We start from the raw sequence: 24,765 nt of genomic DNA on the forward strand, positions 1-24,765 counted from the left end.
GAGCTGTGCCTTTTTCTCCACTAGATCCAGGTTCCCCTTCCCCTCTCCATTTCATTGGGCTGGGAGACCTAGGAGCCTTTACTTCACCTCCAAAAGGACTGTAGGTGCAAGTTGCCTGTCACAGTCCCTGCACCACCCTGGGAGGAGCAACTAGCTAACTCTCTATGCTCAGGAGGTTAGGCCAACCCCCCCCCGCATCCTGCTTTTTCAAGGGGGTTCAGGCAAGCAGACCATCTGCACCATACATTTATCACGTTAGGTTTTCTGCACACATCCCCCCACCCACCGCAACTGCTCACCTTGGAAGGCTGTTCTAGAACTTCACTCCTCTGACAATGAGAAACCATCATCTAATTTCAAGCCACGACTTGCTGAAGGCTCAGTTTATAGCCATTTCTTTTTTAGGCATCGGTGGGGCAATCTAGCCCCGCTCCCTGGAGCCCTCATTCTGATCTCAAATAGTGGTCACTTTTAAGTATGGGCGTCCCTTGCAAACGTTTCATTGTCATAACCCCCTTTTCTGAGTCTTGCCAAGATCCCCCTCTAGTGCTTCCCTCTCCACAACTTTATGCATCTCCATTGCAAATTTAAAAGCAAATGTTCATGAGGCAATGGCGATGTGACATGCAGCCTTCAGCGCTGGGCTACTGATCTCCAACAGAATGACACCGACAGTAACCCAATACCACCACCTGCAGGTGGGGAACATTGTTTTTTGCAAAAGGTGTTGTGATCTCCTAGTTCCTAATGTGTCAGTTCCCCCATTACATGTCAACACCATCTCTGGCTGGCCGTTGGACTACCATGAATAGACAGTGAACATCCTCAGGGCTGGCCTCTCCAGAACAAGTGGAGGAAAGCGGGCACTGTGGCTTCTGCTGCAACTGTCCTAGGGATAAATAGGAGACTTCAGTCTTAAGGAATGTCAAGCCGCACCTTTTATCTGCACAAAACTTATAAAAGCAACGGATGACACCTTCACATCTTGCTTTACGGAATTTTTGTTTATTGTTGTTCTCCAGAATGACACTGATTTCTCAGGGACAGACACGGAATGGCTCGAGGAAACAACAGTTTTCGGAATATTCACAAACGGTCCAAATATTTAAGAAAAACTTCCATCCAATTTCACATTTAAAAAAAATAACCCTTGGACTGTGGAGATGCACCAAAAGGAATATGGCACCGTTACTACCCTGAACGAGGCCGAAAAACACAGGCTATGTCTACGCTAGAAGCATCTGTTGACAGTAATGTCTCTCAACAGAATGCATATACACACAAAAGTAGATCGACAGAGCAATCATAAGAAGATAAGAATGGCCATACTGGGTCAGACCAAAGGTCCATCCAGCCCAGTATCCCGTCTGCCGACAGTGGCCAATGCCAGGTGCCCCAGAGAAGGAGAACAGAAGACAATGATCAAGTGATTTATCTCCTGCCATCCATCTCCTGCCCTTGTACTGAAGGCCAGGGCACCATATTTTACCCCTGGCTAATAGCCATTTATGGACCTAACCTGCAAAAATGTATCGAGCTCTTTTTTAAACCCTAATAGAGTCCTGGCCTTCACAGCCTCCTCCGGCAAGGAGTTCCACAGGTTGACTGTGCGCTGTGTGAAGAGAGCAGCCAGACTGCCCTGCCCTCTGTTGACAGAATAGCTGACCGAAAGCTCTGTAAACAGGGCTGCCTGGTGAACCAGAAGGCTTCTCTTTCCACAGAAGTGTCTACACTGCACTTCTGTCAACAGAAGCGTTATTCCTCACATTTTTAAGGCATAACACTGTGGACACAAATGCAGAATTCTGTCGAGACTGTCGACAAAACACTTTATATGTGTAGACGCTCCCTGAGTTATGTCGACAAAAGGCCTCTTCTGTCGAGAAAACTCTCTAGTGTAGACACAGCCACACTGGTCAGAGAGGCTTTTCTGGACTGTCCAGCTAAGCTCTGACTAGAACCTGTCACACTGGTGCGTTCTCTACTATTTGTTACAGAAGCAGAAGCCACTGTGATTTTTTCAACAGAAACTTATCTTCCCGTCTCAGAAAGCACGTTATTAGATCACAGACCACTTTACCTCAGGACTATCTGTATCACAGACTAGGCCACACTCACAACTACCATCGGCTACCACCAAAAATTAAAGTTGTGTGCACTATGCAGTGTTCCAAGTAGAGACAGGGCTGATCTGGAATCACAGAATCAGGAGTTTTGGTGGGTGCTAGGTCAGATCCCAATCAACAGCTCTACGCCCCCCCCCCCCCCCCAAATTCTGGATCTAAGTTGAATCCAAAGAACAAAGGGGCCCTTTTTCCCCAGGATCTTGTTTAGCTTTGTAAAATCCAAGGTGATGGAGCTCTCCTAAGGAGAATGCTGGATTTCAGCCTTTAACTTTCACCTGACTCGGATCCAAGCACCCAGCCTCCCCTGTCCCTTTCTGAGCCATCTTCTTACCCACAACCAAACAGCTTTCTTAGTCTGCGTCTACACTACAGTGATCCTTCAAAAGAAGTTCTCCTAGAAGAGATCTTGCGAAAAAGCTTTTTGAAAAAGTGCATCCACACACCAAAAAGCAGATTGAGAGATCCATCTGCTCTTTTGTTTGCGAGCATACTCACAGCCTCTTTCAAATAAAAATGGGCTAGGGATCAAAGACTTGGGTGCCATGAGAACTGCTCTTTCGAAAGAAGGGCCTCCAGACGTGCTTTTTTCAAAAGAATCTTTCAGAAAAAGGTGCTCTTCCTTGTCCAGGAGGGGAAGAGGGCTGCAGGAAAAAGGGCTGCGTTCTTTCAATTTCAGATCAAAGGAGCACATTTTGTGTGTAGATGCCATGTGGGTTTTTTCGAAAAAGGCCCAGCTTTTCCAGAAAAACTTACTAGTGTAGATAGAACCTTAGCGTTTGAAGACATTTCTTCTCATGCCATTGTGGAGCCCCATGTCCGTTTTCTTATCCTATGCCTGAAACTTTACTCCAAGGCTGTGAGGTTTATTATTTTATCTTTTCATTACAAAGGTGGGCTGGAGTCAGTGCCGTTAATGGGAATGGCATAACCACGGTGCTTTAGTGGTGGTGTTAACCCTGTTTCAATACGCACCCCATCCCTAATTCTGTCCAGCTGAAACTCCAAACTGATTCAGCAAATTCTTTCCAGCCAGAATTAGAATGAAGCTCCATTTTATCAGAGCAAGGAAAAAGCTGTAAGTTAGTATCTTAATTCCACAGCACAGATCTGCCCACATCAGAGAGTTGGATTTGGAAAGTTGTTTCCAGGGCACAAGGATGAAGAGAAACAGAAATGTAAAAGAGCATGCTTCATTTATTGAAGAGCTTGTGCAGTTTGCTGAAGTAGGTTTTTAAGTCCTCAGAAAATTATTCCGTTTACTCTAACAAGGATTCCATTTAAGTTGTTGTAATATGACTTTGAGGCCAGCAAGAAATGTGCTGCTGGGAAGGTACAGGGGGAAAAAATAAGAGAAAGGGGAAGGGCACAGAGCTGTAAGACAATAAGAGCAGAGCATCAGACATCAGTGAGCTTTCAAAGCATGAATCTCACACAGCAGTCTGGTCCATGCAGGATTAACTAGTTTTTATAAGATCTGCACAAGAAGTGAGTGGATCACTCCAAGTAGCCAATGAGCAGATGATGGCCATTAGCCAAAGAATGAGCACTGGAAAGCAAAGAATGAAATAACTGTCTATGTAATGCAGTCTTTGGAGCAACAACAGGTCTCTACAGAGATCTATGTTAAGTACTAGGGACTTTATACCAGAGTCAAATTTTTAATGCGTAATGCAATTGGACGGACGGACAGGCTCGAGGCGCAAAGGGACAGCGCGTACACATTCTAAGGGTTTGTTTTTTAGTAGATACAATTGGAAAGAACACCGTACGATTCCCTTAACAATATTAGTATTTTTAATCGGCATGAAACATATCCAATGATGCAGTCCTGGAAACCAAATGCCACTCTTTGCAAGATAATACAAATGCCTGAGCCTATCAGAAAGGGAATGGGGCCTAGGGATGCCTCACTATGGCTTTGATTTTGTCCCAGTAAAATTATGCATAATTCACAGCACAATCATAGGAAAAAAACAGATCATTTCACCCTAGAGTCATGGCAACTTTGGGGACCCTGCTGCCCCACATCAACAGTTTGTTAGTTTGCGCTGATCTGGTCTTCTTTCAAACAGACCTAGACCAAAGCTAATCAACTGTTAATTCAGGGCAGCAAGGTCCATACAGATGAAATTCACATTTCTCTGCCAGTGATGATCACGGTGACAGAACGATATATCTACATGGCTCCACTCTTCAGAGCTGCAGGACACATGCAGAACATAAAACTCAAGACAGAGTAAGGAATCTCCAGACAAAAAGATTAGAGAAAGGGGACTGCAGGTTTATGTGGAATTTAATTGTGTGAATAACTTATGGCCAGTGAACTGCTGATGTTCTGGAGCAACACCCTTCTCGCCCTACCCACCAACCAAAGAGCTACACTGGCATCTGATTTGCTACTGGAAATGCTGCCTCCGCTGATGGACATACCATCATCGGGGCAGACTGTAACCTCATGCTGGGGACAATTTGCTGTAAATTGTTGGAAGTTACTCCAGAGTTAGAGCAGCCAAACTCTCGGTCCCACTCAGCTCAGCTGGTTAAGCACCCACAATTAAATCAAGCTACAGGTCCCATACTCTGCAAGCTTCTTTCCTTGGTGGCAGCCATGCTGATGCATTCAGTGTCCTTTTACTGAGGATCAGTCACATTCACAGATTTTCTGGATATAATAGAGAGTTGGCTTAAGCTGTATGTTTGAGTTACTGCTTGTTTTAATAGCTTGTCTTTCTTAGTACAGATACAGAAGGTGAAATAATCACTATTCATTTGTACAGTCTCAAGCAGAAACAAACAGACCACAAGATTTGGTAGACTATATTTTAAACTAACTATAATTAATTGCACAATATTTTAAATCTCATTAAGTATATCATAGGCTCAGTGAAGGCTTCTTTCCTCCATAAGATATATACATTTTTATCATATCTTTATTTTGCAGCCTTTGCAAAGGAAAACTGGCTGCTGCAGTATTATTTAAGTTGTATCCTTAAAAAGGAAACTTCTTTATTCTTGGGTGGCTTCTCTGGAAAAAAAATTGTTCATATTGGCATAATTCTTGCATGTGTATTTCAAATACAGATATCATTATGCAGCAAAAGAGAAGGCGGCTCTGATGGCCTGGAAAGCTCTATCATTAGCAGGGGGACAGAAAACTGATAAGCTGTGGAATACTGAGTTACTCAGTCACAGGACCACCATCTGCCTGCCACAGGATTGAAACACTGGGGAGTCCTGATCAGGGAGGAAGAGGATATTTGATCAAAGGGACCATATTACATTAAACTAATGACACTGATTATGGTTTGGAGAAAATCTAGCTTCCCTATTAAAGTGCATTCAAACTCTGAGATGTCACTCTCTAAAAATAAGCATATTTCACTTCCTGTTCCTTCCCAACAAACACCCACTGCCTCTGTGAGTCAAAATATTTTTTCTTTTAGCCACCAGGGCTGTAAACTCTACCCAGGATCTGAAACTGAAGTTGTTGTTTTCTTCTGTATTTTGCATCAGCCCACGTGGACATCCAAGTTTAGCTGACTACTATACCAACAACATGCAAGACATTTGGCTCCAGCTCGCTCTCCCCTAGTTGTAGGGGTTTTCAGGGCCAGTAGGAGTAAACGCTTCTTGCATATAAAGATTGGGATTTGCAAGCAAACCTGAATTTCAAGGGAAGGTGGGCACTTCACTCCCTTCGGTTATGGCTTTTACAGGAGCCTATAAACAGCAGATGACTTGATAATCAGTAGGATCAAATCCTGCTCCCGCTTCTTACATAAGCAATACCATTGAAGCAATGTGTCTAGTGACAAGATTTGGCCTTTACTACGCTGGAGAGTAGATGTGTTGAAAAACACGGCAACAATTTTACATTCACTTCCCCACCTGAACATCATAATAGCATAAGAACTCAGACCAGAGCTTTTGGAATGTATCAAAGTTTCACACTAAAGGGGAGGTGTGCTACAATCCCAACAGAACAAATTCTGAACGCTGCCTCGGGGCCTTCGCTGTACAGTTACACACCAATACTGCCTTCCTCCCAATACATCAAAGATAAAATATTACAACACCCTGTGTTACGAGGATCTGCTGTCTCTGAAGCTGGGAGGGAGGATACAGACAAAGGGAGCCCTCCTGGCTTCAAGGGTTTTAAGAGCTAAATCAGCTAGTAACCTGATACAACAAAAAGGAGAATTCCCGGGATTGGACGAACTGGTACCAGTCGTTGCTAGAGACAGCCGCTATCAATTGCAGATTAGCAACTGGAAGTATTGGCCAGTGCAGCTCCCGAGTTCTCGGGGATCTTCATTTTGCTCTTGACATTTGGTGAGCTTGTTGGTTTTGTTTTATTTTTTGCTGATGTGATAACATACACCTATCACCACAGTAATTTAGAAGTCACCACCCTACACTACTTCACAGGGGGAACACAAGCACACAGTTACTACTGCACAGCACAAGTGTTCTGCAGGTCAACTCACAGCTTCTTCAAAATGAGAATAAAAAGAACCAGAAGAAAAAAATATATATGTTTCCAGTTCTAGTGTAGAGGGAAATACCAAGTATCTTACACTCCCCTGGTTGAGATGGTTACATGGCCCTGGCTTGGCGGTTTTCTCCCTCTCCCACCCTCCCACCTCAGGACAGAGTCTTCCGTTCACATCTCATTGGAATAGGTGTAGTTAGGGGTGGCAGAATACTGTGTTTCATGCTGCGTCATGGCTCCCTGTGCCGCACCGACTGCCGCGTTGTGTGCTGCCTGTTGTACATGTGGATTCTTCCATGCCCCTGTAGTCCATTCCTCCTGCGCTTTGCTGAAACTGCCTCCGCTGCCCCGGTAAAATTTATGCACCTGTGTCGGATGGGGTGGAGAGAAAGTATCAGAGGGGTAGCCGTGTTAGTGTGTATCTGCAAAAACAATGAGAAGTCCTGTGGCACCCAAAATATGTCTTAGTCCATAAGGTGCCACAGGACTTCATTGTTGTTGTGGAGAGAAAGGACATTATCGATTCTCAGAGGCGAGTCCTGGACTTTTTATTATTATTATTATTATTATTATTATTATTATTATTATGCTAACCTGACAGAACCCAGTGCAAAGTGTCCAATCCTGAAAGATGCTAAGCACTTGCAGCTCCTGTTGACTTCCTGGGCAGCTGCAGGTCCTCAACCCCTCAGGCAAGTGACAGATGTTGGGACAACAGCCCTAGAGACTGGAATGCTCCATGCAACGCTTCTGATCACAGTGGCTCAACCGAGACAGAATGGGACCCTTTCTGAAGTGCGAAAGCAGCTCATCCTTTAGCTCTATTTGGGGATGGCTCTCTACCTACACTGCTGATGAGACATGCACATTAACCTAATGGGATGGTAGGTCATGATGTGGGAGTCTCTTCCTTGGAAACCATAGTGTGATAACTCATTGTACATATGCCACTGAACAATCACCTAGTGATAATGACTTCTGGTCACTAACAATCCAGCCCAGACGGGAACAGACAACCTACCCTATAAAAGTCCTCCCCAGAGAGGGGACTGAATGACTGTGTCCCTAATCCTAGGGCAAGAAATTGGAGAGAGAGAAAGTTTTACTTCATTGAACACCTTTTACAAACATTGACCATGTTTTCTAACCTCAAGAGCCTCTGGGAGGCTTGCTAACTTCCTAGAAGGCATGTCTGTGCTATGGGCGATTAAAGAAGTCACCATGAAGCCTGAGCATCCCACACAAAAGGAAATTAAAAAAATAAGGCGAAGACTTTAAAGATCTCATTCCTAATTCTGAACCATAAAGATCCCAATCCAGGAACCAATCACAGGACAATGGACTTCTGTAAGAGAGAACTAAGTCCAGGAACAGGAGAATCTGAATGCTTGGGATTTTAGTGAAGACTTGAGAATGGTTCGTTTTAGACTCTTGCTAAACGTTTTTTTTTTTTTTTTTTTTTAAATTCTAAGTATTTCTTTCGGTACAGAAGAACGTCCTGGAGAGGCCAAGCTATACCAGCAATCAACAGTCTTATCTGTGTCACTCTGTGTCAGCTTTCAGGACAAAGCCAAGCAATAAGAGTACCTCTCTGCTTTTAAAATTCAGCAGCCTGCAGCTGCATCTTGTCGAAGGGAACTCAAACATTAAGGACCAAGCCCTGTCCAAGATCTGACAGCACTAGATTTGGAGAGGTTCTAAGTTTGGCAAAAACCAGATGCCTCAGCCCTAAATGCAGCATTGGCTGGAGAAATTGAGGAGAAAGGGTTGCTCCTATTTGAGTAAAGGATGGGAAGTACCCAGGTGAGCTCTCTCTAGGGGAAAAAAATACTCAGACTCATGAACATCCCAGCTTGGATCTGTTGCCCAGAAGGCCGCCCAGAAAAGGTCACAGTTTCTGGTTGCTAATCCCCACCCCCTCATACCATACTGAGGGCAATGAAGGAGAAGACGGCCATGACGGTAAACATGATCGTAGGGATAAGCATCACCACAGCTGCACCCACGCTGGTCCCAAAGAAGGAGATTGTTGCGATCCAACCACTGCAGGGAGGCGTAAAAGGACGTTGGTTAAACACTAGGTAAACTGCTGCAGCCACGTGCGCCCAGGAGGTACACTTTTCCCCCATTAGCCCTGTATGCTGCAAGCCTTATTCTAACACCACAGTGTGCAATACGCTCTCCGTTGGCCACATGTGGCAAAGTGCCAGGGGTGCCCCTCCGGCCCGTGGTGGGAGAAGCGCATGGCAGCAGCAGAGGAGGCGGCTCCTCCGGCTGCAGTGGGCTCCAGCTGTGGGGTGACTTGCGCAGCGGCACCAGCCCCGAGCCGCCTGCGCCAAGTGAGTAATCTGTCGGGGGTGGGGGCGGCACGTGGCTGCGTGGGGGCACCTGTGTCGAGCCGATAAATTTCAGTTGGACGCCATGGTTCTAAAAGAATGTTCTCCCAGATACTGCGGTATCTGGGGTGACTGTGTCCTCGTCTGACAAAAGATAACATTAAGCTATTCCCGAAACCAAGCAGCACCCAAAGAGCCACCCCAATGCCTCCTACCTCCTTTTTCTGCCCCACCGCATCCTTCATCGCTCTTCTCCCACCCTACTAATATGCTCCTGCCAGACTCCCACTGCTCCCCACTCAGTGTCCTGAACTAGCTGAGCCATTGGCCCACTGAAAATTTTTTTTAACTTCGCCTTCCTAACAGAAATCAGCTGTGCCCAGCCCCTGAAGAGAAGAAAGGCTGAACGCGACGGGTTCCCGTCTTCCTTACCAGACTCCCCAGCCGGGGATCCCCACCGCCTGGATAATGCTGATCACCAGCTGGGCCATGAAGGTGAAGAAGAACGCCATGAAGCTGAAAGAACTGTCTGTCCTACAAGAGAAACAACTCATCGTCATTCTCCCCTGCACTGCTATCTGTGCCTCAGTCGAACCTCCAGCTGCTCTCCAGACTGGTGGACTGGGCACGTTTATCTTATCACCCTGAACGCCTGGTATCTCGGCCACCAGGGCAGCTCAGTGATGCCTTTTGTTCCAGCAGAGATTTTTTTGCTTTTTTAAATCCGCAGTGTGGTGGATAAGAATGGGAACAGACGGCTCAGCGTGAACAAGAGCTGCCTGTGGACAAACAGGAGAGCGACACGGCTGCGTGAGGAGGGGAACAGGAAAGCGTGAGCAGGTTCAAGCTGGCAATTGTGCTTTTCTGGCAGTTAATAAAGATACAGCAGCAGCTACATGGTAGGTCAGCTAGAGGGGGCCTTGAAAGGTGGTCACCGTTTCAGTGTCAGCCATGGGAAGCAGGCTGTGCAAAGTAAGAGGGCAGAGCTTCCCTAAGGCTCTGGGTATGTCTACACAGGGATAAAAACCCCATGCTTAGCCTGGGTCAGCTGACTGAGGCTTGTAAGGCCCCTGGGTTCAAAAACTGCTGCTAGGCATCCAGACGGAACCACATGTCTGGGACCCTGTAAGAGCAGAAGGTCCCAGAGCTGGGGGTCCAGCCAGAGCTCTAACATCTACACAGGGATTTTTAACCCCACACGCCCAAATCAGTTGACCCAGGTCTCCTGCAGGTCTTTCATCCCTGTGTTTGGCTAATGACATAGTCCTCGTTGCCATATTATTAGAGTGCCTCAGAGTTAGCAGATCTTACTCTTAACACCCTTGCAAGGCAGGGAAGTATTATCCACACTTGGGGGTGAGGAAATAAAGTCACACCAACCTGGGGCTGAGTGACGAATCGAACCCAACTCTCCTGAGTCCGGGCACGGTGCCCTATCCCTTTCCTTCTTGCCAACAGGGTGGACAAAAACAAAACTGATTATTTTAAAATTAAATAAATGTTGATACGATTGTTGTTGTTATGTACGATAAGTTCGTCTTTTTAACAACAAACCTGGTTAAGAGGAAGCCTGTTAAAGCCTGAAATTATTAGAAGCTCCTACAATGTTTAATTAGTAAATAGCTAAGCTGAATCCATAAGCTTGTATCAAAAGCTCTGCGATAAAGGCCGCTTTTTTGTATTAAGAAAAAATCAGGGGGAAATATCTAGCCTTTGAGGTCAAGCTTTATAAACATGGCACAATAATATAACATGTATTATGGGCTTGTTTTGTCTAAAAGAAATGTTATATGTTGTTTCAAGTGTTAAATTCAATTCCAGTTACTGTCCTAATACAACTTGACACAAGTCATGAGCAAAACACGAATTATCTGGCAATGATACAATATGTCATGTACCATTTTCTAAGACTCAACCGTATGAGGAATAAGAATGTGAAACTATTAAGCCACGTAAGTGCCCAAATATAGTCGTAGTGTACCTCTAGGTAGCAAAAAGACGCACCAAACCTAATCTAAAGGCTCTATTTAGTTGTAAATGAACATGCTTTAATAGTTACACCAATAAGAATGCACCTCTCTTTAAAAATGGGCAAAGTAGGGATGGAAAAGTTGATTGAAATGGTTCATTTAACGCAAGGCTTTCCACTTGATAACTGAAAATCGCCTTGATTTAAATCAGTCCGCTCTGCTCTCAAGCAGGGGACTAACGAAGCATCCACCAAGCTGCAGGAGACTGGTAGCATGGTGATCATAGGATTGCTCTACTTTGCACATATAACTAAAACAAACATGCTATCCATCCCCAAAGGTGGTTTGTATTTGAAAGAAAATATTCACCATCAAAAATAAAAGTCAGATCCCAAATGTGGTCTGTTGAGAACCTTATCTCGAGAGCCAGCATGCCGCCCAGGACAAAGAGAGGTCTACGGAGGTTTCTTAAGGTAAAGGAAAAGTTGGATACCTACAGCTGGTGTAAACTGCCATAGCTCTCGACTTCACTGGAGCCATGCAGCTTTATACCAGCTGAGGACCTGTCTTTGGTTTTTCCTGAGAATGAATCCAAGCTTCTAAGAGCTGGGAAAAAAGGAATTTATAAGCCCTTCAACTTCCCTATCGGTCAGGGTGGTTAAACACTGGAATAAATTGCCTGGGGAGGTTGTGGAATCTCTATCACTGGAGATACTTAAGAGCAGGTTAGATAGACACCCATCAGAGATGGTCTAGACAGTGCTTGGTCCTGCCATGAGGGTAAAGGACTGGACTTAATGACCTCTCAAGGTCCCTTCCGGGTCTAGTGTTTTATGACTCCCTCATGCTTGTGCATTGTGACTCAATGAGACCTGCAAGTCAAAGCACAGTCTTTGCGATTAAAGGCCTTGAGTCAGCAAGATACACAAGCATATTCCTACATTCTGTTGACTTCACTGGGTCAAATCATATGCTTAACATTAAGTGGGTGCACAAGTAGAATAACTCAGTCAAAGAAGGAGATATTAACTACTGCCCCTTCTCTCTCTCTCTCGGAATTGAAGAATCCTTTGTTGACTGATTACTTAACATTCTAGAGTCAGAGAATCATACTGGAAACGCTAAGGCTACGTCTACACTACAGCGAGGCTTTGAAAGTTCTTCCGGAAGAGATCTTCTGAAAAAAACCTCTTTCGAAAGAGCGCGTCCACACACAAAAAAGCAGATAGAAAGATCGAGCCGCTCTTTTGATAGAGAGCGTCCAACGCAGCCCCAGCTCTTTCGAAAGAACAGGCCACGGATTGAAAAATCCAGTGCCATGAGAACAGCTCTTTCAAAAGCAGAGCCCATGAAGCGTCTACACATGCTTTTTTTTCTTTTTTTGAAAGAATCTCTTGGAAAAAGGTGCTCTTTCCTCATCTGGGAGAGGAAGAGGGCCTCCAGAAAAAGGGCCACGTTCTTTTGATTTCAGATCGAAACAGCGCATTGTGTGTGTGTAGACACAAAGGCTCGGCTTTTCTAAAAAAAAAACAAAAAACCTATAGTGTAGACGCAGCCAAAGATTATTGAGACACTGTACTTCTTAGCTGGAATGTGGGGGCGGTGAAGTTAGGACGAAATATTTGCAACTTATCTCCAGTCCTACTAACGGAGAAAGGCTGTCACAGTTTCTTTAATCGCCAAGGCATTTCTCTTCAGCAGCCTCCACATTCTGCAGCAAAAACACCAAGTCTGTCTACTTGGACAGGAACACGGCTGGAATGCACTGTACCCAGGGATTATAGTTCGAGACACCACATGACAGAACACAGAATCCAAAGGCTTCTGTTCACATACATTTCTTCATCTCCTATGACTCATCGTGAAGAACCCCACTCAGCAGGAAAAATATGCATGTGATACATCAGTCTTTACATGAAGCTCAGATCTTAATCCTAAACATCCAAGTTTCCAAGGTAGGAAAGGTAAAGGGAAGGGAGAGGTCCCAAGTAAAGACAACCTAGTCCAAGCATGAACTATTCACGAGAAGAAAGGTGAAAGACAGAGAGAAGCTGTGCGCCCAGCTGTGACCACTTACTTGAAGGCTTTGTAAATAGGTCTAAACCAGCAGACATAGGAGCAGGGTGTAAAGAGAATGAGCCAGAGAATTGCCAGTCCAAAATTAACAGCTCCACCGCCTCCAATCAGCCATGCGAGGCAGCCAATCAGATTCACTGCCAAGGTGATGCTGTTCACTGCAAACATATACACACAGACACACAGAAGGAGCAAAGTAGCACACTGCAAGAAAGTAAGCTGTGACTGGGGGGCCCTTCAGGTGGCTACCTCCAGGGGGCTCAGAAACAGTCAGGTAGGCTTAATCCAAGAGCGGCGTTTTGTCTTCCGTTTTTATCCTCCTTCTCCCTCTGTAATTTTCACAGTCAGTCTTTCCATGCCCACCAGGATCCCTTGGGCAATGGTTCCAAGCTAGCCGGAGCAGGCTGGGACCAATGAATCACGGCCCCATGGGGCCTCCCCTGCATATGTCACACATTATGGGAGGTGAGGGCCTGGGAATGGCAGAAAAATCCAATTGTTCCCGAATTAGAGTAACTGAGACAATTAATTTCTCTCTCCCCACCAAAGGATGGAGAAGAGAGAACTAAAGGAAGCGCCTCGCTTTCTACCAGCAATGACTTCATCAGAGGGAGCATGCTCCTGGGTGAGTCGGACCACCTAGCCAAGCTGCCTCTCCTGGGACGAACTGGACAGCAACTGACCAATTCTGAGAACAAGAATCACAAGTTCCTGACTGGTCTATGGCACGTCCAGATCAGCTCACCAGGAAAAAGGTTTCTCCAATAAGAGGCTGAGCAATATGGGGCTACCACAATGAAGACAAGCCCATCAGGAACTAGGCAACTCAGAGGAGAAACTGCCCTCTGCATTCCTGTGCCTCAGAACTTCAGGATGAATCTCTGTTTGGACCAAAATTAATGCTTTCCCAATGGAGCAGCCAGCTGGGTTGCTTTTCTGAAAATGTTCAGCCAACCCAGTGTTCTAATTGGCTGGGTATCCACAGGTGCCTTACATCATCAGGCGCTCAAGGACGTTCATGGTCTAAATCCTCCCCACAGTTTGAACTCCATTCTGCTGTGTCTCCTACCCCGAGGATAAGCTCACCCAAAGGGTCTCCTAAGACAGCAAGTTAATAGAAACAATCTCAGCAAGCTCAACAGAGATGTGGTGTTTGTGCTTCTTCTCTTCAAGGCATGACAGCAAAATGCGGCCCATGAAAATACAGGCGTAAGGAGTATAGTCATACCAGGGATGGGGCATCAAAGTGACCGGACACCTCCCTCCCTGCACCCAGCAATACACATTTAACAGAATAATTTGTCTCTGTTCTACCACAACAGCCTCCCAGAACGAGGAAGGAGAAAGTCAGCCCAGCTCCGGAACCAAAGCTGAAAACTGGGCAAGAGATGGCTACAGGGGTTAAAACCACAAACACCCAATCCCTGTGGTGCTGACTGAGTTCCTTCTAACCTCCAGTTGGAACACAAACCACTCCCTAGGGAAGACTGCTTCAGTGCAACGCTCCACCTTGCTTTCAATTGTCAGAGAGAACACCTGATAAAGAACAGAGGTCATATTAAATGCAGAGGGTGCCTGCTCCCACGGACCCTGCATGTGTCTCCAATCACTCGGCTTCATCCCCTCTATGCCCATCTCAGAGCGTCTCCCTAAAGAAGATGGCACTGTCCTCGTTTACATAGCAGCAAACTCACCCATAAAGCTTCAGAAAAAGAACAGGGCATGAAGGGGGAAAACAGGTGGAACAATTTCCTTCCCTAGAGGCCTTTAAGTCCCAGCCTGGCCAAGCCTTGGTGGGATGATTTAGTTGGGATTGTTCCTGCTTTCAACAGTGGGTTGGACTCGATGACCTCCTGAAGTCTCTCCCACCCTTATGATTCTATGAACTGTGCACTCTTGCTACACTGAATGCCCTTGGGCCCTGCAGCAAAGAGATGGCAAACTCCATGCCAGGCTTCAGAAGAGGGGGAAAAACGCACGGGAAGGAAACCTAATATTCTGTCTGCTTTGCGTGCCCACAGATCAAACTAGTAGGTGGTCCTGTTGAAGCACAAGGCTTCTCTGAGTTTTGGCGGCTAACATTCAGCTTTATTGAATTCAATAAGGCAACAGATGAGCCAAAGTGGACACTAATAAAACCAGGTCCAGCAAGGCTACTTGATGCAGCTAACGCTGGTATTTTATCCCCTTACACAAACAAGCCCAGTGTCAGAAGCAATTAGTTAGAGAATCGTAAATCACTTCCCAAAGAGAAACTGTTATCAGCAAGGAAAAACAGGTACAAGGGAGCTGGAGTCCCAACTCCAAACGGTTCATTAACGCATTCCATAGAGCTCATCCTCCCAGCCATTCCCAAACAGGTCAAGGAAAGGACAGACTCCTGTGTCCGTGCAGAAGTAAGGGATGTGAAATGGCTTTTATACAAGATGGCTTCCACAGTCCCTATGCACGGGAAATGGATCCCACCTGCCAGCTAACTGCTTCAGTTGCAATAGGACCTACCCAACGGACCACAGTCTGGAGGGCGGCACATCGCACAGCAGCTGCGGAAAGGCCAGGTGAGGCCCGGCTCTGAGGAAAGCCTCAAGTGCTGTACTTTGGGGAGCAGGGTACCGCAGAGGTGACGCGTTCTGGCTGGGTGAAGGAGACCACTCACGCATCAGAGGCCCAACACTCACTCATCTGAAGTGACCGCTGAGTGTCAGAGGCAGCCATGCGGGTTTATGCCAGATGAGGAATTTGTAAATCAGGACATGGGGCTGGAAAGTGACCTACAAGACAGGCTGGAGAACAGCCCTGTGAGCATCCAGCTCAATCTGGCTGAGATTCCTGACTCAGGAGGGCTCTGACAGGAAACTGGGTGCTGAAGAAAGAGGCTGCCCCTTTGCGGCTAAGGCAAAACCCAAGCGCAGATACTGCTGCAGGATAAAACTGGGGAGCGTGCTGGCAGAGTCTATATTTCCCAAGTGACGAGCCCTCTGGCTGAGGGAGCCTGACACGGAGAAAATCAGGGCAGCAAATCCTCCAGCAAAGACAAACTCATTGGCTGAGCTGTTCCACCTCAGGGCAGGCTCTGTGCGGGAGCCAAGTCCACCAGTGGTCTTAGGTTTGGGAAGCGCCCGTGGCCACCTATGGGGTGGGGGAGGACACCCCGAGAGGAGTTCTCTGACTGACGCCAGCGGAGTCAAAGCTAGGGATGAGCTCAATCCCTCCAGAACCACAGGGAAAAAGCAGATCCCACCTCGAACCTAAACACCACAACTGGGGCTTCTTCATAATCGTCCAGTCCAGAAACCTCAACTACCATACTGGTCGAAGCTGAGATGTGGCACTGAACGTCAGGCCCTTTATCGCCTCGCTAGTTTAAACCTCTTTGGAAATACGCAAGAGACAAAACATTGCTCCTAGGCCAGAGATGGGGAACCTACGGCCTGTGAGCTGGATCTGGCACACCACTTCCCTTGATCCGGCCTCTGTGGCTTGTCCCACCCGCCACTGCAGCCTGTGGGTTCCACAAGGCTGAGGGGAGGAACTGACTCTGCCATCCAGACCCTGCACCCCTACCCCCAGCCTACTCCCCAGCAGCCGCACCCCACCAAATGAGCCCCTCATTTCTGGCCCCACCCCAGAGCCTGGGGAACCCCATCAAATCTACTAGTCTGGGCCCCCAGAAGTCTCGACACCACCTCCCCACCCCCTCCAGCTCCAGCCCCACTGAGGAATGTGGAGGAGTGAGGGACGTGTCCTATTTCCTGTTTCTCAGTTGGGGACCACATCCGTGAGAGCTTTTTCCTTCTTCTCATTTGGGGGCCAGGTCAACGACTTTTCTGTGGATCAGTGACCGCGGACCCAAAAAAAAGGTGCCCCCATCCCACCCTAGGCAGTGGAGCGGGGGCACTGCTCTCCTAAGCACCACTCTGTTCTTCGCACGAACAGCTTGGAGAGAAGAGCCTTCACGGAACCAGGCATGAGCATTGCTCCCTTGGCCTGTCTGACCCCTTTCTCTCCCGTAGGCACAAGGTGCTGGGCCCAGGGATAACTCACACATCCAGAGGTGGTAGAGGCGCTTAGCCATGGTGCGATGCTGCGGTGGAATGTCACCCTCAAAATCCTGGTAGAAACACGGCTTCAAGGGGATGAATCTGGGGAGCGGTGGGAAATTGTTCACCTTTTCTGTCACGAGAGGAAAAAAAAACCCGTATCATGAGCCAAGCCCACGCCGCTCTTCCTCCAAAGGGGTCTGATGCGAATGGGTGAAGGCATTGACTGAACCTGAGCCGCGACTTGAGGAGAGGGGTTACAGGGTTGTGGCTCACCCATGTCCAGCTCAGATTGGCTCTGGTTAGAAGTGAAAAAAGAAAAAATTTCCCTCTATCACTCCTTCGTTTTTCACACAGGCCCCCGCAATAAAGATCCTGTGGGCTCAATTATACCCTTTGGGACACACACGACCCCGTGAAGGCTAACTGAGTCGCCAAGGCCAATATGTTCCTTTTATGAAAGCCTCAAGCCCTTTAACAGAAAAACAGTTCTACAAGAGCCAGAAAAGATTTTTCCTTACCCGCCATGGTGTCTGTCCAGCTCTACTCCACAGCTAAGTCCGGGAACAGCCTGCACCTCTGTCAAAATGGGAAGAAATCCAGAGACAGTAATCACATTAAGGAAACAATGTTTCCTCTATGTTCAACCAGTTCTGGCATTTGCTATGTTACTGGAAGTGCAAATATCCTAACGCCGCGCTCCCCGTTCCTAGCGTAGCGTCACGAAATGTGGCTCGGGAGCGCCACACCCGTGGGGCGCCACTCCACGCACACCCCACCACGTGGTGGGACAAGCACGTGGCAGCTGGCTCCAACTGGGGCGGCCAGCACAGTGCAGCGTCAGCCCAGGGCAGCTCTCACGGCTCCAAGTGAGTAATTCTGCGTGGGGAGGGGCTGTGGCGATTGGTTACATTTCTCTTGGACACCAGGCTAGCACGTCTACAACGTACATCCTTCCCAGGTCGAAGGAGTAAATCAAATCCCCTCCTCAGGCCCCCATTCCACAAACACAACAACAAAATCAGCTGGTTTGCAACATGCTATAGGATGATCCTCAGATGGAAGGATCCCAGCCATCTTCAATCAGCATAAAAATCACCCCTCACACACCAAACCACCCCTGTTGCAGCCCAGACATAGCTGGGTCCCAAGGACAGTGCTATCAATAAGGCCTGGTCGCATAGCCCTTTGGTTATGTTATACAGGACTCCCCCCAGATACGCAAGGGTTGTGGTCCATGCAACCCTCACGTACCCCGAAATTTGCGTAAGTCAGGGACTAGGGCACTGGGCTGGGGTGTGGAAGTGGGGTTAAACCTGGGGTGGGTTAGGGCTGCAGGAAGGGATGTGGGGGGTTGGAACCAGGTCTGAGGGGGTTGGGGCCAGGCTGCGTGGCAGTGGCTGGAGCCCCCCTACCTCACCCCTACCAGCAGCACTCAGGAGAAGAGCTGGCTGCTGCCAGCTCTGCTACCCATTGACACCGGGACCTCCTCCCCACCCTGCAGCTGGGCCTATCTGGAAGGTTTACTGTACACAGTACGAATTGGGGGTCAGCCGCTGAAGAGCGGGGACGCGTACTCTGTGACCTTGCTGTACATAACTACAGACACACACCCTGCTATTTATACAAACACACAGCTCTATCGTCCACACCTGGTAAAGCCATTCCAGAGCGAGCCCACTGCCTACAAAGGCCTAAAAGGCACGTACGCCAGCTAAAGTGCTGGCTGCAGCCAGAAGAGTAAAAGATTCAGCATTGTGGGGCAGGAAGAGGCTTAAAGTCAAGGGCCTACTCAAGTGACCTAAACCCTCCCATAGTCTTTTCCAAGGAGAGAAGGCGAGGCTGGAGAGCTGGACAAAACCTATTCAAAACACCATCCATAGTGCAGGCTAATCCACCATTTGCTGTGAAGTACCAGAATAGCAAGCTGAGAACAGCCAGCTCAGCTCTCATAGCTACCCAGCGATCACAGGGTTGGGGTTGTATTTTCCTAGAGACAGGTAAGAAGAAAGGCCCAGACTGTGGACGGTTTATAATTCTGATCCAAAGATGGGCTCTGGCATAATTCCCCAGCTTCAGCACCTCTTCCTCACTCTCTCACCCACACACACACCAGCCCTCCATAGCACCAAAACAAGACAATGAGCAGGTGGACAGTGAAAGTGCTTACAGCTTAGTTTGCATTCTGAAATTAAAGCTATCGGAAACATTTTTAATTTGTAAAGAGGACCCAGCGCACAGCAGTTCTGAGCAGAGGCAGAGTTTAAAAACAATGCACTGCAAAATAAATAGTAACCCCAAATGTCCTATTGTAGGCCCCGATAATCAGCAGATTTTGGCTTTGTTAGAGCAGCTGGGGGAGTAAGGAGAAGAAATGAGAACTCTAGAGTCAAAGTGCATCCATATTCCTAGGCATTTAAAGGTAGGAGCTGATTGCTCAAGGACCCATGGCCATAGTAACCTCACCTATTACCGCTGAGCATAGGGAAAGAGAAAATCTCTCAGGAAATGAAGCACCAGGGATTTTTAGATCAGTGGGGCTACAGGTACACAAAGGGTTTTAGGGATCGGTACCATCACCACAAATTGTGCCCATCCAAAAGCAAGAGCATTTGCCAGCACTCAGTGTAAAAGTTGCACTGTGGCCAAGATTGCCAAATAGGTCAGTAGCTACAGGTAGTATGTGTCTGCTGAAGTCATGGACCCCTGAACATCATAGCTCAAATGGTCTAGCTCCCACAATGTCCTCATATGCACTGCGAGAAGAAATGGGTGCATACATACACTTGAACAGAACCCCACTAACCCCTGCAATGCATGGGAGCCCTCAAGGCAGGTAAGACATTTCTCCACCCTCCAGCATGGAAGGCAGGAAACCCAATGCCCCTACCCCAGTCAGAGCTTTCAGGCAGGGAAACAACACCTTTCTAGATGATGGCACCAAAGAAAAGAGATCTCTAGAAGAATCATGCATGAGCGGGGTGGGGGGGGGGCGCTTCTCATGCATCTGATGAAGCGGGTCTTTGCCCACGAAAGCTTATGCTCCAAAATATCTGATAGTCTATAAGGTGCCACAGGACTTCTTGTTGTTCTCGAAGTTACAGACTAACACGGCTACCTCTCTGATAAAAGAATCATGATGAACATCTGCCCTTTGTCCACCACCACCCAAGGTTTCTTCATCACAAGGGTACAGTAGTCTCAGCTGCATATCACACAACCCAAACCAAAAGCCAGAATGCAAAGGATGAAGGATATCTAACTGATGCTAACAAAATTATTAATGGTAGCAGCGGCCTGAGCACCACTGACATGAATTAAGCCGACACCTTATCCTCTCACCGGAAGGCATTATTCTCAGTAATGGTACTGTGATGGAGTGGGGGGAGTGCATGTGAGACTCAGGCTGGATGTATGTGTGACAGGCAGAGCAGCTCCCAGTGGGCAAGGATGACACCCCCCCCCCCCCGCCCCGGAGCTGTCACCTAAGCTGGCAGGTAACACCTCTGTCCTGAACAAAGAGCAGGGAGGAGCCAAGCTGGGGTTTGAATCGGAGGCTGTAGTTAGAAGCTGGGGGGAGAGAGAGTTAGCAGGCAGCCAGCCTAGCTAGGAGGGAAGCTACCCCCCAGAGGGGCACCCCTCGGTCTCCTCTCCCCAGGATGGGTTGGAATGACCGTCTCTGCCGGCTGTACTGACACCTCTGTGCTGAGCTGGGCCTCTGTCAACTAATAAACTTCCTGTTCTACCTGCTGAGTGAGAGCCACTCCTGCCTGCAGATGGGGTGCAGAGCTTGGGGACCCCTGAGCCCCGTCACAGGTACCTGTTTGATATTACTGACCTTGAGAGGCATGTGTTCATGTTGTAGGTGTTGGTCTGCAACCACTTCTACCACCTTGGTGAACTTTAAGGTGATAGTACTTAGATACTAAGGAAAAAACTGTGACTAGCTATGTACAAATAACATATTATTAAGAATACATCTTCACTGCAGGGAAGATGGACCCTGCCACGGTTTATCATCTGGCATTTGATTTAGCACACCTGGTGGGGTGCACTATATCGAGCTCACAGGGCACCTCCATTGGCGCTGGTACTCCTGCGCTTTGTTAGGAGTAAGGGAAGTCGACGGAAACAAACTCTGCTGTCAACATCCATTAGTGGAGATGGTGCAGGAGCCTGAATTCAGGTACATTGATTCCAGCTGTGTAATTCCTGGAGCTGGGAATGAGGTACCGCACCCCGCCTTGGCGTTCCTGCCAAGACCATCAGCTGAGGCCTCTGACTGCATGCACCCAAACACGAAACGAAGCGTGTTGGGCCTGATTTTTAAAACACACATAGCTCCACTTTCAGACAATGGCACTTCTCGGCAACTCCAAAGGATCAGCCCGAAGGCAACACAAGTTAAGTACCCAAACAACGATGTATTGGAAATTAGCAAACGTATTCAAAAAACCTCTTGCATTCAAATTTGTAAGCCCCTTTAGTGATCAAACCCAAGTACTGAACTTGACCTGACAATGTCACTTTCACAGACAACCTCTCCCAATGGCAACCATCCAAACCCAGCCTACTGTAACCCTCACCTTCACATCTAAAACAGCTATTCAGTTCATGCTCAGCCACCTGACTGAATATTCCAGTCCCTGTGCTATTACTTGTGGTAGAAGAGCAAATACATACTAAACAGAGTCACTTTTACCAACTCCTCCAACCCTCCGGTAAGAAAGCCATTAGTACAGACAAGACCCATTAGGTTAACTACAAGTGATGCAGAGTAAAACAAACACAACACGTTTCGGACCAAATCCTAGCTGTACAGGAGCCAATGGACGTTTTGCCGTTGACTTTAATTGGACCATGATTTAGCCTTTATTAAAAAAAAAAAGTAACTAATACTCCATGCAGTGAAATTCACACTATGGCCTACTGATCAGTTACATGTAATTTCCACTTCCCCAAAATGAGGGCCTGGTTCTTCTGTATAGCCAATACTATAAACAGAAAAGCACTCTATCTATGGTTAACATTTATCTGACACAACTATTACCTCCAGCTCCCTAAACTGGGACACAATGGACTTGTCTACACTACCACCCTCCTGCAAAGGGCGGATGGTAAGTAGGGTGTTGGGAGTTTACTAATGAAGTGCTGCACTGCACATGCAGCACTTCATCAAGCAGATTCCCCCTGTAGCAACTTCGAAGTTTTAGGTAAATAGCTGGATAGCTACAAAATTTTGTGGAGCAAAGGGACTTTGAAGTTGCCCCAACACTTTGAAGTACCGGCAGGTGAGTCGCGGCTAGATGCGAGCTGGTACTTCAAGGTTTAAAACTTTGAAGTTGCTGCGGGTTGGGGGGAAGGGGAGCATTTGTTTAATGAAGTGCTGCGTATGCAGCTCAGCACTTTATTAGTAAACTCCCAACACCCTAATTACCATCCGTCCTTCGAAGGCGGGTGTAGTGTAGACACGGCCAATGAGTGGCAATCAAGTTTCACTATCTCACACGTTCCTTTTACACAGGTACAGCATCGTCTTCCACAGTCCTGCCACTCGTCTTCAAACTGGGACCACAGTGAGGATTTCTCTGGAATACTCAATTTCTCTCCACCCTGAAACAGGGAGGTCTCTGGTAAGAGTTATGGGGATATTAAACCAACTCCCCCATGCAGCTGCACAGGGTCCCTGTGTATTTCAATTGGGGAGTGTTAACTCTCCAGCCTACCAGTTTAAGAAGTAATGTTCTCTTGTGTTGTAATCGTAGCTGGGGTCAAGACATTAGATTCTCATTCAGTGAGCCAATGCCCAGCATGCTAAGACATTCAGGTCTAGGGCAGTGCTTCTCACCCATGGGTATGCGTGCTCCTGAAGCAACACAGATTTTTTCCTGGGATTACATCAACTCATCTAGATATCTGCCTAGTTTTACAACATGCTGTGTATAAAGTATTTACCAAGGGCAGTACAAACTAAAAGTTCACACAATGACTTGTTTACACTGTTCTACATTCTACACCCCGAAATGTAAGCACAACATTGACATTTCAAGTGATTCATTTCATAATTATACGGTAAAAATGAGGAAGGATTTTCTCAGTAACAGTAAGCTGTGAAACGCTTGGTTTTTTTTTTTTTGTTTTGTTCTGTAAGCAAGCTGTTTTAAAACGATATGAAACTTGGAAGGTACATAAGACATACTAGACTTCGAAAAGAAACACAGCAGTCTGGAAAGGGCTACTGATGTCAGGGGTTTAATTCAGTGTATTATAAAGATGGGGGCCAGGACAACATTCAAATCCAAGTTCCAATGCCAAAACACCCCCCAGTAACAGTGAGGTAGGCTTCCTCTGCTTGGGCCCATCTTTCACTGTGATGCACATGCCAATTACTCACTGTGTGTGTTAATAAACAAGCCATTTGTGCATTCCACTGGTGATATCACCGTGCAGAAGACAATCAGGCCTTCCCAAAAACATCCCTGCACACTCAGAGAGAGAGAGTGGTTGGAAAGCCTCTTTTACGCACCCCCCGCCCCGCCACGAAGGGGAACACAAGACCCCTTGGTATCCACACACATGCACATGAATAAAATGCTTTATAGAAAGTCCCCTTGCACATACAGAAGAATGGTGAGAGGCCCTTTGCACAAAAGCACACACGAGGAGTGAGGGGACTTGTTACACACTCAGGGGATGTAGGGATGGTGAGGCTCCTTGGAAAGCGTGCATGCACACGGGTGGTGTTCAAGGCCCCTGGGCACACGTACATGCACGTGGGTGATGGGGGTGCAAGGCCCCGTGGCACACATGCACGCATACACGGGGGGGGCGCGAGGCCCCTTGACACGGGTGCAGACACACAGGTGGGGATGCGGGAGCCCTGTCACACACGCGCGCGCACACGGGTGGGAGGTGCGAGGCCCCTGGCACAGGGACAAGGCAGCCCCGGCGCGGCCAGGCCAGGCCAGGCCAGGCCGAGCCGAGCCCCCCCGCCATGCCTCCCAGGGCGCTGGCGCTGCCGTCCCGGGGGCGTTCGTGGCCGCGGGACTCACCTCCCTGCCGCGCCCGGCCCGGGCCGACACCTCCGCTCCGCGCCCTGCGCCCGCAACCCCGACCTCCTGCCGCAGCCCCCGCGCCGCGCCACCGCCTGGCTCCGCCCTCGCCACGGCACGCGCCGCAACTCTCGCGAGAGCCGGAACTGCCGGCTGCCGCTGTCCAGCGTGCTGGGCCCCCCAGGGGCGGGCGGGGCGCCCGGCTCGAAGGGGGGGGGGCGCGCGCTGAGCGGGGGAGGGGCCAGGTTCTGGGGAAGGGGGGCGCGCTGAGCGGGGGAGGGGCCAGGCTCTGGGGAGGGTGGGGCGCGCTGAGCGGGGGAGGGGCCAGGCTCTGGGGAAGGGGGCGCGCGCTGAGCGGGGGAGGGGCCAGGCTCTGGGGAGTGGGGGGGCGCGCTGAGCGGGGGAGGGGCCAGGCTGTGGGGAGTGGGGGGGGCGCGCTGAGCGGGGGAGGGGCCAGGCTCTGGGGAAGGGGGCGCGCGCTGAGCGGGGGAGGGGCCAGGCTCTGGGGAGTGGGGGGGCGCGCTGAGCGGGGGAGGGGCCAGGCTCTGGGGAGTGGGGGGGCGCGCTGAGCGGGGGAGGGGCCAGGCTCTGGGGAAGGGGGGGGCGCTGAGCGGGGGAGGGGCCAGGCTCTGGGGAAGGGGGGGCGCGCTGAGCGGGGGTAGGGGGCCAGGCT

At 48.5% G+C, this 24,765-nt stretch overlaps 2 protein-coding genes across 2 annotated transcripts in view; both read right to left on the reverse strand.

The window, feature by feature from the left end:
* Positions 1–24,155, reverse strand: part of PPCDC (phosphopantothenoylcysteine decarboxylase) — a 67,501-nt gene extending 43,346 nt beyond the window's left edge. Inside the window, exon 1 of the mRNA XM_075007352.1 lies at positions 24,093–24,155. The gene's annotated coding sequence lies outside the window, so the exon portion shown is untranslated. The remainder of the gene's footprint in view (positions 1–24,092) is intronic.
* Positions 991–24,190, reverse strand: SCAMP5 (secretory carrier membrane protein 5). Its single transcript, XM_075007351.1, has 7 exons — positions 24,093–24,190; positions 17,562–17,619; positions 17,045–17,173; positions 13,002–13,158; positions 9,387–9,488; positions 8,544–8,661; positions 991–6,984 (listed from the first exon to the last, which is right to left on the reverse strand). The coding sequence occupies exons 2-7, from the start codon at positions 17,566–17,568 to the stop codon at positions 6,790–6,792; spliced, it is 708 nt and encodes a 235-aa protein (XP_074863452.1). The 5' UTR covers positions 17,569–17,619; positions 24,093–24,190; the 3' UTR covers positions 991–6,789.
* Positions 24,191–24,765: the final 575 nt, after the last annotated feature.

This window comes from Carettochelys insculpta, chromosome 12 (assembly GCF_033958435.1).
Source record: "Carettochelys insculpta isolate YL-2023 chromosome 12, ASM3395843v1, whole genome shotgun sequence".
Lineage (NCBI taxonomy): Eukaryota > Metazoa > Chordata > Testudines > Carettochelyidae > Carettochelys > Carettochelys insculpta.